Source organism: Geotrypetes seraphini, chromosome 2 (genome assembly GCF_902459505.1).
Source record: "Geotrypetes seraphini chromosome 2, aGeoSer1.1, whole genome shotgun sequence".
Classification (NCBI taxonomy): domain Eukaryota; kingdom Metazoa; phylum Chordata; class Amphibia; order Gymnophiona; family Dermophiidae; genus Geotrypetes; species Geotrypetes seraphini.
Genome location: NC_047085.1, coordinates 396,541,178 through 396,553,758, shown reverse-complemented (window position 1 = coordinate 396,553,758; position 12,581 = coordinate 396,541,178). Strand labels below are relative to the sequence as shown.

General features: G+C 41.4%; 1 protein-coding gene across 3 annotated transcripts in view; it reads right to left on the bottom strand.

Moving 5' to 3' along the window:
* Positions 1–12,581, bottom strand: part of RAPGEF5 (Rap guanine nucleotide exchange factor 5) — a 427,979-nt gene that overhangs the window by 271,675 nt on the left and 143,723 nt on the right. For all 3 annotated transcript variants that reach the window (XM_033930889.1, XM_033930887.1, XM_033930890.1), the window contains exons 4-5: positions 10,551–10,716; positions 2,369–2,447 (exon numbers count right to left, since the gene is read on the bottom strand). In XM_033930889.1, the coding sequence (XP_033786780.1) occupies positions 2,369–2,447; positions 10,551–10,716 (245 nt within the window). The remainder of the gene's footprint in view (positions 1–2,368; positions 2,448–10,550; positions 10,717–12,581) is intronic.

Genomic DNA, 12,581 nt, shown 5'->3' with positions numbered 1-12,581 from the left:
GGCAAGGGTATTGATATAAAAAAGGTTTGTTTAACTTACTCAAGATACTTCTACTACTACTATTTGCTGTATTACTTTTATAGCACTGAAAGGTGTACACAGCGCTGTACATTTTGGCATTTAATAGACAGTCCCTACTCGGAGAAGCACACAGTCTAACTTGAACAGATAGAAATATGTGGTTTGGGATGCAGAACCCAAGGTGAGAGGAGTTAGGAGTTGAAAGTTGTCTCGAAGAGGTGGGCTTGTAACTTGGACTTGAACACTGCCAGAGACGGGGCCCGCTTTAGGGATTTGGGCAGTTTGTTCCAGGCATACGGTGCTACAAGAGAGAAGGAACGGAGTCTGCTGTTGGCAGAGAAGGAGAAGGGCATAGGTAGGAGGACCTACTGGCTGAGCAGAGCTCACCAGGAGGGGGGGGGGGGAGCAGGATATAAGGATGATAAGTGAAGAAAGATAATGAGGGGCTGCTCAGTAAATACATTTGTGGGTTAGTAAAAAAAAGGTTAAAAAAAGGATATAAAAGAAACGCAGGATAAAGTAATATAGAGCAAATAAAATAATACAGCATATGAGAACAACAGAAACACAATGCTCAACCTCAACACTGAGCTCCCCGGAAACAATCATGACATCCTGCAGTTAAAGAGCTGAGAAACAAACAAGGTGGTGATATTCTTTAGTACGTAACACAGTTTTTAATGGTGGTATATTCAAGTTTATTTAAAATTTCTTATACCGCCTAATCAGCCTTCTAGGCAGTGTACAAAATCATAAAAGCAACAAGAAATAACACTTGATGAGAGTAGGAGGGCCTGGCAAGTTGGATTAAGCATGTGAACATCTATATTCATGTACCCAAGATAGAAAATCACCACTTGCTCTTTAAATGTAACCGATTCCCTCTCATTTGGAAAAAAAAAATACATATATTTCTCCCTTCCACTGCAATCCAGAGACTCTGGTACAAATATATTCTGAAAAACAGATGCTTAAGAATTTGTTAATGCTGCATGGAGAGTTTACTTATCAATGCTCATAAAACAAATACAAGAGAAAACCAGATTAGAAATAAAAGCAAGCAAAAAATAAAATAGTTATGTTAAAAGACGACTCATACCAAATAACCACTAGTCAGATGGGTGATACAATCAGGTCTTTGTGCATTTCCAAAAATGTATAAAATCCTTTGTCTGTACTTTTACAGGTAAGCGGTTCCACCTGGGCTCAAATCCAACTCAAATGAGCACACTCGGGGAGATAAAATCTTTCCTATCTATTTACCGCACACAATTTTTTTTTTCATTTCTTCTGAAATATTTGCCACCTACATAGGTCTTCTTTAGAATCATAAAAAAAAGCAGCCAGCTCTGGTTGGAAATACCCTTGAATAAAAGGTTACTTAATATACAATAATCTATACAGGTGCATTCATTCAGTTTGCCCATGTGTGAGTTCATTTATGCAGAATTAAGCTCAGTGAGACTGTCTGCTATTGACTCACTTCTACTAATCACAATGTGAGTATGTGGTGCACTGAATAAATTCCCTTTGAGTTGGCCACTTCCACTTCATCGGACACAAAAGGCAGAGCTACGAGACTGAAAAGAAACATCAGATTTCACGTTCAAACCTACATCACTTCTTAATTATCCTGAGCATTCCTGATTTTTTTTTTTTTTTAAAGTAAAGATCAAAGCAAAAAACAAAAAAACAAAATCCAGCACACTTGTCTTCACAATTCTGTCATCACCCACTAACTCCTACAACTTTTGTAGCTGGTTGGCTTTGGTGCATTTCTTTAAAACATCAGTTATAGCCAAAGGGAAACCAGAATTGTCAGAAAATCAGCACTTCTTGATTCAAAATAGTGGAAATCTCTGTCTTCATGTCTCCTGACTCTGTACAATATGGCATAACTGTATATTATATGTTTAACCTGTAACCTGTTCTGAGCTCTCTGGGGAAAATGAGATAGAAAATTCATTAATTAATTAAAACGAACAAATCTCCACAGCCCCCATAATTACAAGACTACTTTAATGGCCCTCTAGTGCATTTTCTACAGCTGCTTTAGAGAATAAGCTAATTGAAGCAGAGATTCAATGCTTTCTTAGCTGCTGTACTTATCTGACTTTTGTAGCTCCTTGCTGTGACCCTGAAATGACTTCCACTTCTTCTCTGCACAATATCAGCAGAGCACCAAAATAAATAGCTTTATAGCACAAGACAAGGTGTCAAAATGTCTTCCATTTTCTCTTGATTTGAGATGCCATTAAAAATCACCTCTCGAGTCAGGATTCCTCCATCACTCTCAAAGACAGATTCATTACTGGAATATTGTCCCAATGATTTTAACTGATCTTACCACAGAAGTGAGGCGGGCAAGAGCTTGGATCTGTAGAAGTTCATTGCTCTCTGTTGTTTCTTGCAGCTTTTCGGTTGATCTAAAAATAAAACACCAAATGTGATGCATTCTACACAGCACCCACTGGTCAGTGTCAACACATATACACATTTTTTCATAGCCACCTCTCTCCATATCCCTCCCCCTCTATCAAGAAAAAACCCCCACATACACATTTACCCAGAAATGCTCCTTCCTAATGCTTGGAGAAAATGTCAGCAGAAAGAGCATTTCAAGCTCGTAACATCCATAACTGAGCAGTCTGAAATGCTGTCTAAATGCATGTCCCATGTGAAAATAGTGGGCTCATTTTCATAGCACACAAAATACTGTAGTATATCTAAATGCTTTGAAAACAAGCCTCAGTGTAAAATAAAGTAAGTTTGGGGAGGAGGGGGGGATTCATTAAGGGGAGGGGGATACCACAGGTTGTTGAATCCCTTCTTATAGGAATAATGCTGCTTGTGAACCACCATACAAGCAGCATTATTCCTGTGGCCCAGGAGTAGAGAATGTCACAGGGAGGGGATATTTGTGAAAGGGAGGGGAGACAGGGGTTTTGTTGATCCTTGCTCTGTATTATTTGTGTTTATAAAATGACTATTATACAGAATATTGTCTCTTTTTATACTTTAATAAAATAAGTTCAGTATAAAATCATAACTATTCGAGGCTTGTGCGGATGGGATCTGACAGTTTGCAAGGCGGGGGCGGGACTGAGCTCGCGGGGATGGGGCAGGGACTAAGCTCACGGGGACAGGGCGGGAACAGTGATAAAATTTTTTCCCCGTGTCATTCTCTACCCAGGAGCATCGGGCCGTGCAAAGGATGAATTCCACACTCGCAGCCAGAACCCTTTCTTGAACGGACCCCTATTTCCACCCTGGCTCCCCCCCCCTACCCCCATGTAGGGCTCCCTGGACCCCCATCTGCCTAGTGGCTACCTTCAGTTTTCATAGTAGTCTGGGGGGATCCAGGGTGATGGCCAGGAGCGATGCCTCATTGCTCATGGCCACTCCAGCGCCGCTGACAAAATGATGCCCCAAGCAGAAGTCTCATGAGATTACTGATAGGAGTCATATTTCCACAGGGGCACCATTTTGTCAGTAGCACAGGAGTGGCCAAGAGCAATAGGGCATCACTCTTGGCTGCCCCACCCCCATCCCTCACCTGGACCACCCTGGATCTCTCACTCCCAACCCTCCAGCAGATCACAAATCTTCTCAGTATAGCCACTAGCATCAAAGCCATGCTGCCTTCAGCTGGCACCAACACCTTTTCCCCTGCTGCATCTCGCCTCCCCTCTCTTGCCATACTGTAGTGGTGTGTCTGCAGGTAGACAGAGAGGGAGAGAGGCAGTCGGAAATGAAACATATTCTGTGGCATGCTCCACAACAGCAGACTGCACAGAATTTTGAGTGGGAAAGGCAGAATTCTGTACATTCTGTGAAAGAGGGAACTTTTGTACAAATTCTGCATTTTGTAATAGTGCAGAATTCCCCCGGAAGTAACTTACCAACTTAATCTACATCAATCATTTCAATTAAACTTCTTCTTTGAACCTACTGCTTGAGCCATCAGCCAATCAAAAATAGCTTTTAGCTGACTCCAGGATCTCCTGATAATTGTCAAGCACACTTTCCTGCAGGTATGTCCACCTCTCAATTTATATGCTCAGCACAAACTTTCCACCAACCAGAATATTTATACATTTTAAACAATCACTAGCATTTATTTTTATCACTCCCCAATCTCACTTTAATACCTCCTCCAATTTATTTTTTAATTTGAATACTGTACAAGTTCACCCCAAATTAAGATTTCTCCAGTACCAGGCACATACAAGGGCTCAAGCCTTTAAAGCAGGGCTGCCCAATTCCGGTCCTCGAGATCTACTGGCAGGCCAGGTTTTCAGGATATCCACAATGAATATGCATGAGAGAGATTTGCATACCAAGAAGGCAGTGCAGGCAAATCTCTCTCATGCATATTCATTGTGGATATCCTGAAAACCTGGCCTGCTAGTAGATCTCGAGGACCGGAATTGGGCAGCCCTGCTTTAAAGTAACTTCAGTATAACCAGAGTCTGTCTCTACTGCACTTCCATGAAACTGATAATAACAAGAGTTCTATGCTACTGAGGAGTATGACCAAGTCAGAATGTTTTCACCATCAAAAATATGTTACTTTGAATTAGTTTTCAGAACCACAGTGATGGCTACCTAGTAGTGCTGAGCAATGTCATGCAGAGGAACTGGGTTCAATTCCTCAAACAGAGAGGGAGACCCATTCAACTTACAAAGGTAGCAGCTAATAGCCAGGTTTATAGTCTACGAATACTAGAGATGTACATTCATTCACATTGTACTTTTTGCCCATAATGATAGGAAAAATAACAATCTGGCTGGGAAGAGCTGCTGACTTGTTAACTTGCTTGTATGCAGCTATCTGGTCATTTTCAGCGGCACTTAACCAGTCAAAAGCCAGAACCAGTGAAAGCCAGCTACGTCAGGAGTGTTCTGGGGGGGAGGTATTAGCTCCTAATATTCAGAGCTAAGCTGCCATGTTTATTTATTTTTAATTTTGATTTATTTAAAATTTCATTACCCACAGCATCCAACAATTCTGCACGGGGTACAATAAAACATACACAATAAAATTATAACACATAAACATAATAAAATTATGCACAAAATATTATATTTATTTAAAAATTTATTACCCGCAGCATAAACAGCACATAAACAGGACTACATAAATAGCTCTCCTATGTGCTAGCCCATAAGAATTGCCACTGTTGGGTCAGACCAGCGGTCCATCATGCCCAGCAGTCCGCTCACATGGTGGCCTTCTGGTCAAAGACCAGCGCCCTGAGACTAGTCCTACCAGCGTATGCTCTTGTTCAGCAGGAACTTGTCTAACTTTGTCTTAAATCCCTGGAGAGTGTTTTCCATATGACAGACTCTGGAAGAGTGTTCCAGTTTTCTACCACTCTCTGGGTGAAGAACTTCCTTACATTTGTATGGAATCTATCCCCTTTTAACTTTAGAGTGCCCTCTCGTTCTCCCTACCTTGGAGAGGGTGAACAACCTGCCCTTATCTACTAAGTCTATTCCCTTCAGTACCTTGAATGTTTCGATCATGATACCTCTCAATCTCCTCTGTTTGAGGGAGAAAAGGCCCAGTTTCTCTAATCTTTCGCTGTACGGCAGCTCCTCCAACCCCATGGTTACTTAAGTCTGAATATTAGCTTAATCAGACACACCTTAGCTGGCTTTAAAAAAAAAATGGACATCTAATACAGAAGCCTGCACATGGCCCAGCATTGAATTTTTGGTTTTAGAGTCAGCAGCGGAGAAAATAATGCTGCCGGCTACTGGCTGAATATTGGTTGGTCTGAAATGTCAGGGGTCTTCCTGTGCTGTATAAAATGAGTATTCTTCTGAAGGGGAGCGCATTCTTTCGGAAGAGAGTACACTATTAACAAATACTGCTTCCAAAATGAACTTTTTTTTTTAAATACCTGAAAAAAGCAAACATCTCTGTAAAAGACATGAGAAACTAAACAAAATGAAAAGTTTTGAGCTGAACACCCCTACGTATTGTGAAAGGAACTGTGGTTTGTGAACCCCTATCAGAGACTGCCACTGCAACGGCTGACTGGGAGAAGGAGCAAAAAAAATTACAGGAAAAATTCTAAGATAGCTGTGAATGAGAGCTCGGTGTCAAAACTGCAGCCCTGGTTCCAGCTGAACTTCCAGGCCAAAAGAAAAAGGCAACAGCTTCTTTTTATCTAATGAGGAAAAGTGGAAAACTTGTTATAAAGGCCTGCTTCTAGAAGGAGTACATAGCAAATATTATCTTATGGGAATGGGGACTTGTATACTGCCTTTTTGTGGCTTTGGCATTCAAAAGCTGACATTCAAAATGGTGGGCACTAGAGGATTGAGTGACTTGGCCAGGGTCACAAGGAGCAGCAATTGGTTCTGGTACCAATATACATTTCTGAATATGCCCATTAATTTAATTGCCATGACTAGTGTTTAAAGTAAAATGCTGATCATCACAAATGACTCCCTAAGTTCTCAGCCAAGGTGAAGTGCATTTGAAACTAGTGTCAAATTAGGCAGACAGGTCTTCTGTGTTAATACATGTCATAACCATGGTCTTCTAACTAAAATTAAGGTTAAGGGGCCTATGGACTTTTCTAAAAATGTTTTTGCTCCTTCTACTGGAAGTCATACTATGGGTGCAGAGGCAGCAGCTCTACCAGTGAGCCACACCTTCCCCTCCAGTCAATATATCCAGTCTATTTATTATACTGACAACCATAGTATGACTTCCAGTAGAAGGAGCAAAAACATTTTTAGAAAAGTCCATAGGCCCCTTAACCTTAATTTTAGTTAGAAGACCATGGTTAAGACATGTATTAACACAGAAGACCTGTCTGCCTAGTTTGACACTAGACTTCAAGAACAAATGGGATACCCATGTGGGATACCTACGAGGTCATGCCAAGGATAGGGTCACTAGGACTTGAATGAGCGGGTCAGTAGAGTGACAGTATAATTACAATGAGCAGGTCAGTAGAGTGACAGTATAATTACAATTATACTTAAGAGGTCAGAAGACCTAAGAGGGTGGGTAAATAGTGTGGGCAGACTTGATGGGCTATATGGCCCTTATCTGCCGTCATTTTTCTATGTTTCTATGTTTCTAGTTTCAAATGCACTTCACCTTGGCTGAGAACTTAGGGAGTCATTTGTGATGATCAGCATTTTAATTTAAACACTAGTCATGGCAATTAAATTAATGGGCATATTCAGAAATGTATATTGGTACCAGAACCCAGTATATGTCATGTAAGGAAAACTTGTATTGGAAAACTTGTAAGGATAACTAGGGTAAATTGCAATAGGTAAACTGTATATTAGTATCGGACCCCTAGTTTGTGTCTAGTTAGGATAAAGATTTCTATCAGAAACTTGTACTGAAGTTATGGCAAATCCAGTGTAAATCGTAACCTGTTAACTTTGTACTATGGAACTCACAATCAAAACAGAAATACATCTAAAAACCCGCCCAAATCGACACAGGTCAGCCAAGTGCCGCTAATCAAAACAGGTTTTTAGATGTATCCAAAGACTTTTTAGGCCTCTGAATCCCGCTGTGCGCTGAGCTGAAAGGGGCATTTTTGAAGGAGTAGTGAGGGTGGGATGCGGGTAGAATGTGGGCCAACCTATACTTAGTCATACTGCAGGGATAATCAAAATTTTACGAGGCTGCCTGGACGGAACTTATACGTTGTGACTTAGGCGATTTGAAAACAAGTGCCCAGAAGGTATCCAAAGTGACCACATAACCACAGCAGACACAAAGTACAGGCCCCCACACACTCCCCAAGTAATCACTGACCCCCTTACACCGCCATAAAAATCGGAATAAAAATGTACATACCTGCCTCCAAAACATCAGCACCTGGCATAGGAATGCCTAGTAGAGCTGCACAGAGGTGGCTTAACCCTTTCAGGACCAAGGGACATATTTGTCCCATAACTTTAAAATCCTATAAATTTTGATTGGGATAGTCTACAGTTCTAAATTTGATATGTACGGATTCCATATGATACTGCCTTTATGTAAACAAACTGGTTCCAACATTCATTCATTAGCGTCGTTGCCAGATTGACGAGAAGATTCACTTGCCACACTGTCCATAAGCCAGAAGTTTGATTTTTTTTTAAAACAAATAATGATATTTCACAAAAAAAAAATCAATTTTTTGGCATCTGCAAGCCCTTTTTACCATAAAAATGTCGTCAAAACCACAAAAAATGGCCTACGATCCTTATGGTCCTGAAAGGGTTAAGTAGTCTGGTGGGTGGGAGGACCCAGGCCCATAAGCCACTCTAACCACTACATTCATGATAGAAAATGTGAGTCCACCAGCCACCCCCCCCAAAAAAAAAACCCTAAAAAATCCTACTGTACTGCCATATAGGTGGTACTTGCAGTCATAAGGGCTATTGGGGATGCAGACAGGTTGGTATAGTAGGTTTGAGGGGCTCACCATGACCTGCAAAGGAGTTGTGGTGAGATGTTTATGTGGAACTCTTTTTGTGAAGTTCACAGCAGTGCCCTGTAAGGTGCCCCATTACTCTGTTGCATGTCTGGGTAGCTGGTCCATCACTTTGCTGGCCCTTCCCATAACCAAAAGGTCTGGTTCTAGGCGTTTTTGGACTTGAACAATTTTTTGGATGAGAATGTAGTATAAAGACAGACGTACTAGCGGTCTGGATGATCAAACGACTGGATGTAGAAGTAGACGATTTTTGGAGGAAAAAAAAAAAATAAGTTGGGGGGACGTATTTTTCGAGTATGGACTTTGGACGACTAGCACCCTAGACCCAAAACAGACTTAGACGTTTGTTTTGATTATGCCCCTCCACGTATGATTAACCTGTAACCCGTTCTGAGCTCTCTGAGGACAACAGGATAGAAAACTAATTAAATAAATAAATTTGCAATCCATTTACTTTAGGCCTGCTATTTGGCAGGCCTAAAACATAAATTATTTGTTTAATGGCTAAATATTGCTGATATATAGATAATGTTTTTGCAATATCCTTGGGCCACCACCCCTCTACTCATACAGATAGTATCAGGGTGAATACTTGCTAACAGCTCCACACTATCAGTATAGCTTCTAAATAACTACGCATAAGGAAGTTATTTAGCTGGTAAAACTGACCCCCTTAAACTGAAATCTTTTTTCTTTTTTTAATTCACTGGCTCTGAATCTTTAACAAGACATGTAGAACACTAGATGATCTTGAATGGATCGAGCAAAAAAACTGCAGCTACAGAGGTTTCACAGGTACTTGAAAAAAGCAAAGATAACCCATTTCTTTCACAACGCGACCTTGTTCAGAGCAGGGCGAATGAGTCACCAGCAGCCCCTATACTTTGATTACACGGTGATTGTCAGAGGCGCTAACATGGGATGCTACAGAGCCTGAAAGGACCTTCTCTTCCACAGTGCTAGGCACAAGGGCAAACAGACCACAGATTCAAGAGAGATAGGTAATAAAGGATTGCACTACAAACGGGACTCTGTTGTATGCCATACCATACATACATTGTGTACTTTGTAAGAACAGTGTGACATAAGAGAATGCATCTTCCTATCGCACACCTGTCGAGGGGAAAGGGGGGCTGCCATGTAAGAGCAAACAAAAACGGCTAACAGAGCAGATTCCCCTTGGGTGACTAGGCTGCATTAACTACAGTACAATGGAAACACTCCCCATCAAACTTTGTATCTGCCAAATATTTGTTCTGATAAGTACCTAGAAATAGCAAAGAATATTGTATATGTTTTCAAGGATAAAGGGGTGAACATATATATAAACATTTGAAAAGTCCCATCACATGGCATCTCTTGCTAGCCTCTCCTTGTGGTCCTCCTTTGCTACTTCCCACTTCCTCTCATATAACTTTGCATGGGGCTGGCCAGAGACTCTTTCAGTTTGGAAGGACCACACGAGGTGAGGGGTGTAGAGAGAAAAGGCTCTGCAATGGGTGGTCCCTAGACTAGAGGTAAGAAAACCAGCAAAAGAGTGGTTCAAATATTAGAGCCATTAGAGAACAGAGAAGGGCGACTAGGGAAGACTTAACCTGTCCCCACAGGTACCAACAAGAGGAACTAAAGAGGAACCAGAGAGGAAAAGGAGCAGGAAGATCTAGCTACAACTGCAGATGTTTTGACCCAGAATATTCTGTGTGTTCACCCAGGTGTCAGCTTTTTATCTGAATAGATTCATCACTAGATTGATTTTCATTCAGAATCTGTGTTTGACACTAGATTTATAGCAATGCCTGTTCTCTATAGTGAAAGGACTTAAGCCGAGAAGTGAGGACTTTCTCACAGAGGTAGACCTTAAAAGTTTGTCCTCTCCCTCTCCCATCGAACACCACTCTATAGAGTCAGAAGCCTGGAGTTTTGGCCCTGCCTCACACTGCACACCTGGTGTAAAGTCCCCCAGCTGCTGGGGTTAAGCAGATGAAATGTCAAAATAACTTTAAACTTATAAATAATGAATGAACAGTGCTAATTATTTGATTATGAGCAGCAAATACTTACAAACCACAAAAGAGAGGTCTTGGATTAAAAGGAACAAGCTGCTGTAACACTCTTACACCCTTCTGCCATCCTTTATCAGTTCCAAACTCACAGGACATTTCATTGCACTCTTCGGATGAAAACTGGTAGAAAACATAGGTGTCTTGAAAGCAGAGCTGTTTATCCACTGATGTGAAGAAAAACAAAAGGCATTTTGTTTTAGCAACCATATCTACCTAGAGGAAAAAAAAAAATTTATAAAGGACTTGTTCAATAAAAGAGAACCTCTAAACTCTACTAATCCTTTGCCTGATGGTGGTCAGAAGAAATCACACTTTTAAACACCAAAAGTCACAGTGTTGCAGGCTGTAAACAATTTGAGACGGTAGCTGGAATAAGAGTTTGGTCAAGGCTCAGACTTCTCTATATCAAGAGCAAATCACTGCACACCTGTGGAGTCCTATGGAGCAGAGACGAGCAAGGAAGCAAGAGGCTGAAAGCAACTGTACCTACGACTTGCTCCAATATGGACCTTTATGTGAAGAAAATCAATAAAAACAAGAGAAAAAGGAAGCCGATATGGTTCTCCAAACTAGTGGCCGAGAAAATAAAGGCGAAAGAGTTGGCGTTCGTGAAAAATAAAAAAACCCAAGAAGAGGAGTGCAGAAAGCCAAGAGAGAGATATGTCTGGCAAAAGCACAGGCAGAAGAACAAATGGCTAAAAATGTAAAAAAGGGAGACAAATTTTTCAGATATATTAGTGAAAGGAGGAAGATGAAAAATGGAATTGTTAAACTAAAAAATGCTGGGAACCAATATGTGGAGAGTGATGAGGAAAAAGCAAATGTGCTAAACAAATACTTCTGTTCTGTGTTCACAGAAGAAAATCCTGGAGAAGGACCAAGATTGTCTGTCAAAGTTACATGAGAAAATGGAGTAGATTCTGCGCCATTCACGGAGGAGAGTGTTTATGAGCAACTTGAAAAACTGAAGGTGGACAAAGCGATGGGTCCAGACGGGATCCATCCCAAGATACTAAGGGAGTTCAGAGAGGTTCTGGCGAGTCCTATTAAAGACTTTTTCAACAAATCTCTGGAGATAGGAGTGATTCCTGGGGTTTGGAGGAGAGCGGATGAGGTCCCTATTCATAAAAGTGGTCACAGGGATGTAGCAGGAAACTACAGGACAGTGAGCCTCACTTCAGTTGTTGGAAAAATAATGGAAGTGTTGCTGAAAGAAAGGATAGTGTACTTCCTTGAATCTAATGGGTTACAGGATCCGAGGCAGCTTGGCTTTACAAAAGGTAAATCGTGCCAAACGAACCTGATTGAATTTTTTGATTGGGTGACCAGAGAGATGCAATTTACTTAGATTTCAGCAAAACCTTTGATACAGTTCCTCATAGGAGGCTGTTGAACAAACTTGAAGGGCTGAAGTTAGGACCCAAAGTGGTGAACTGGGTTAGAAACTGGCTGTCGGACAGACGCCAGAGGGTGGTGGTTAATGGAAGTCACTCGGAGGAAGGAAAAGTGAGTAGTGGAGTCCCTCAGGGTTCGGTGCTGGGGCCAATCCTGTTCAATATGTTTGTGAGTGACACTGCTGAAGGGTTAGAAGGAAAAGTGTGCCTTTTTGCAGATGATACGAAGATTTGTAACAGAGTAGACACCAAAGAGGGAGTGGAAAATATGAAAAAGGATCTGCAAAAGTTAGAGGAATGATCTAATGCCTGGCATCTAAAATTCAATGCAAAGAAATGCAGAGTAATGCATTTGGGGATTAATAATCAGAAGGAACAGTATATGCTGGGAGGAAAGAAGCTGATATGCACGGACGGGGAGAGGGACCTTGGGGTGATAGTGTCCGAAGATCTAAAGGCCAAAAAACAGTGTGACAAGGCAGTGGCTGCTGCCATAAGGATGCTGGGCTGTATAAAGAGAGGCGTAGCCAGTAGAAGGAAGAAGGTGTTGATGCCCCTGTACAGGTCATTGGTAAGGCCCCACTTGGGAGTATGGTGTTTAGTTTTGGAGACCGTATCTGGCGAAGGACGTAAGA